Raw genomic sequence first — 3,622 nt, 5'->3', positions numbered from 1 at the left:
AAGAGTCCCAACCTTTGGATGAAAAGCCTGGATAGCTCCATGCTCAGACCCCTGGGTTCTATTGCCTTTTCAAAGATGGAACAATAATGAAAGCCCGCTGGAAAACCATCAGATTACCTTAAAGATGATGGAGAAGAATTATCTTATAGAGGAACCCAGGTTCCCCATCACAATGTTATGTGCTGGTTAACTGAACAACAGGGGCAGGAGAATTTTGGAGGAGAAAACAGTCATCTCCCTTCAATGCAAGTTTAGAAGTTCGAAAGTCTTTTGAATAGCATTAAGCTTTTCAAGTTTACAATTTTTATGACATTTTATGAACTAGCAGTTTTTTTATTTTACAACTCTTTCCTTTCTCCTGGCCTCTACCCACTCACCCTCAATGAAAGGCAGTTGGAATGCAAGTAAGAACTGCAGCATTTCCATCCTGGGTAAGCCACACCACCTTCATGCACATCTATATTTTGAGTACATGCTTCCATACCACCAGGTTTCCATGTCATGGCAGGAACTCCAGGGAAAACATAACATATATACAACATACTATATCTTAGAAGCAAAATTATTTGAGTAAATTCTGCTTAGAAATAAAAGGGCTCTCATTTGATGAGCTTTCAGAGCAGGCAACAAAAGTAAGCTACTGCCCTTGCTAGCAACTCAACAACGTTCACCTCAGGGAGACGATACAACAGTAAACTTCTTTTTAGTTGAGGAAGACAACACAACCTTACTCCTAAACATCTTAAAAAATAAATATTTCAAAAACATGCTAATATCTTAGACGCAGCAAAGTTTGGTCAAATGGTCTAGATCAGAAACCTCATCCAGAAATACATGTCTCTACAGTCACCCTAGCAAACACGGAGGTTTGACCACGAACCAAGGGGCTCAGCCTGCACTGACTTGGCTTTAAGCACCCTAGGGTCTCGACTATTTAGCTGAAGCCCCTCTCCCTAACGCATCTGCCCTTGGAGAAAAAATTCGATCTTCGCTACATGTTTAACTAACATTCTCTAAAGAGTGACATTTATGAGATGAACATCAGTGTACATCGTTCTAAAGATGATAGGTGCACCCATGCAAGCCACGGAACTACAGATCATTTATAAAAACAACTTAAGACTTGCATTGGTCAAGTGTGCTTAACTTTGCATTCTCTTTGTTTTGGTATTAAAACTAAATGAAAGCAATGAATAAAGAGCTGAGATTTTGTTTTCACATGACTGTGAGCAAAAATCTCATGATATCCTTGCTGACCTCATAGATGCATTTCCAGTGGACAGACTTGTGGGGGCTTTTTGTACAGAACTCACAGGACAACCTCAGAAACAGGAGCACAACAACTCATAGACAGTACTGGGCCACAAGCACTAGAATAGCGTATACGATGAACAGAAAAATTAGCATTCTGGGTGTACTCATCTGGCAAAAAGGTGAACATTTTATGCCCACGATGCAAAGACCAGTGAGTGTCATTTCATGGAAAGGTGCAAAGGCATGGTGTCAGACACACCACCCTCTAAAAACGATTCTAAATACTGCAAAAGAAACCTGGGTGCATATCCCATGCATCTCTCCCCTCAGGGGCTGGGCATACTCCTTACACCATAACCATAAGGTGCCTGGCTGTGCCAGAGGCACAAGAGGCAGCTCAGCAATGTGGGGTGGAGGGTGACAAGTCCTCCCAGCTAATGTAGTGAATCATTTAAACTGAGTTCACTTGGTGAGCTCCTGCTCATGTTCGTCAGGCTTGCCATGAGGGATTTAACTTTATGGGCATAATAGTCCCTTAAATTGACTGAAGGGACCTCCTTCATTCCATCTCCAAAGTCACAGCTGCGCATGGCACTCTCAAGTTGCTTTTGGCGCCGGTAAAAGTGGGAGAACTTATTGAAGATCAAGGTGATGGGCAGGACCACCACGAGGATGCCTGCCAAGATGCAGGCAGAGGCAGTCAGCTTCCCTGCCGTGGTCCCTGGGACCACATCCCCGTACCCCACTGTGGTCATACTGACAGTAGCCCACCACCAGCAGGCGGGGATGGTGGCCAGGCCCTCGTTCTCCTCCTTTTCAATGGTGTAGGCCACCACGGAGAAGATGGAAATTCCGACGGAGAGGTAGAGCAAGAGCAGCCCTACTTCTTTGTAGCTGTATTTCAAAGTGGCCCCCAGGGAGCGGAGGCCCGTGGAGTGCCTGGCCAGCTTTAAGATGCGGAAGATCCGCATCAGCCTCAGGACCTGGGCCACCCTGCCCAAGTTGGCTAAGGTAGGTGTGCTCTCCACCACCAGGTTCACCACTAGAGTTATGTAAAAGGGGACGATGGACATGAGGTCAATAAGGTTTAGGGCATTCTTGAAGAACTTGAGGAAGTCAGGGGCCACAGCAAACCTGGCCACCAGCTCAAATGTGAACCAGGCGATGCCAAAGTGCTCCACGATTTCGAACCTAGGGTCCTCGCCAGGGTTGCCCTGGCTATCAGGGATTTGGAAGTCAGGCAGGCTATTGAGGCACATGGTGATGATGGACCCCATCACCACCAGAATGGACAGGATGCTGAAGACCCTGCTCAGCACTGAGTAGCCAGGGTTGTCCAGGGCCAGCCACAGCTGCCTGCGGAAGTTGCCAAGGGGCTGCCCATCGAACTTGGAGGCGTCGTTGTAGAAGGCAAGGATCTCATCGAAGGAAGACGTGGTGCTCTCCTGGTCACTCTGCTCGTCCCACTTCTCCTGCTCGGGCTCCACTTTGCGACCATGGTAGCTGTAGCTGCAGCAGGAGTCAATGAAGAACTCGTTGATGCCCCAGTACTCAATCTCCTGGCTGAAGGAGAATACGCACAGCTCAGCCATGACGTGAAGCTTGCCGGTGTGATAGAAATGCAGCACGTAGGGGAAGAGCTCAGGGTTGCGGTCAAAGTAGAACTCCCGCTGGACGTCGTCGTAGTCATCACAGAGCTCCAGAATGGCCTCGCGTGAGTGGCAGAGCAGCAGGCGGCCCAGGCGCGTCTCGGGAAAGCGCAGCAGCGTGTGCGAGCGCAGCCTCCTCTTGAAGCCGCCCACGTTGATGCGGATCTCCCCGTCCTCGACGTTGGCCTCCGACACGTCCCACAGGCTCTGGCCGGTCATGCTGGAGGCACCGGCCGCCCGCGCCGCGCGGGGGCGCTACACCTGGAAGCGGAGGGAACAGCGTCCGCAAGAGGGCCGTGCGCCCCGGCCCATCGCCCCCTCTCCCTACCCATTTCTGGCGGGCCCAAGCCTCCTAGGTGGGTCTTGGGTGCTGAAGGGCACTGGGCTGGGGCAAGAGTTTGAGGGGTCTGGCCCCCTCCCAGGAAAGGCTGGGGGTAGGTATGTTTCTATTAGCACGGCTCCACCCCGGGGGTCTCGGTTGGCGCTTTGCGCGTGCAGCGTCGCGTCCCCGCGGCTCTGAGCGCCCAGGGGGCTGCGTACTGACCTTGTCCATGGGCAGGCCCGGGAGACGCCCCCGCCCGCTCGCCGCAGACAGGAGGGACCAGAGCTGAAATACGCACGGGCAGAGCGGGGCCGACATGGGGGGCGCGTAGCTTTGGGAGGTTGGGGCGGATGCGCTGGAGTCTGGAAACCCGGGCCGGGGAAAGAGCGGGGCGGCC

General features: G+C 51.6%; 1 protein-coding gene across 1 annotated transcript; it reads right to left on the bottom strand.

The window, feature by feature from the left end:
* Positions 1 to 312: 312 nt before the first annotated feature.
* KCNS2 (potassium voltage-gated channel, modifier subfamily S, member 2) lies at positions 313 to 3,415 on the bottom strand. Its single transcript, XM_012000012.1, has one exon. The coding sequence runs from the start codon at positions 3,120 to 3,122 to the stop codon at positions 1,689 to 1,691; it is 1,434 nt and encodes a 477-aa protein (XP_011855402.1). The 5' UTR covers positions 3,123 to 3,415; the 3' UTR covers positions 313 to 1,688.
* Between the last annotated feature and the right edge of the window lie 207 nt (positions 3,416 to 3,622).

Source organism: Mandrillus leucophaeus, unplaced genomic scaffold, assembly GCF_000951045.1.
Source record: "Mandrillus leucophaeus isolate KB7577 unplaced genomic scaffold, Mleu.le_1.0 Scaffold611, whole genome shotgun sequence".
Classification (NCBI taxonomy): Eukaryota; Metazoa; Chordata; class Mammalia; order Primates; family Cercopithecidae; genus Mandrillus; species Mandrillus leucophaeus.
This window is presented reverse-complemented; position numbering and strand designations above follow the sequence as displayed.

Excerpts from the sequence above, each read along its gene's own strand:
- KCNS2 (XM_012000012.1), bottom strand. The coding sequence starts at position 3,122 with ATGACCGGCCAGAGCCTGTGGGACGTGTCGGAGGCCAACGTCGAGGAC.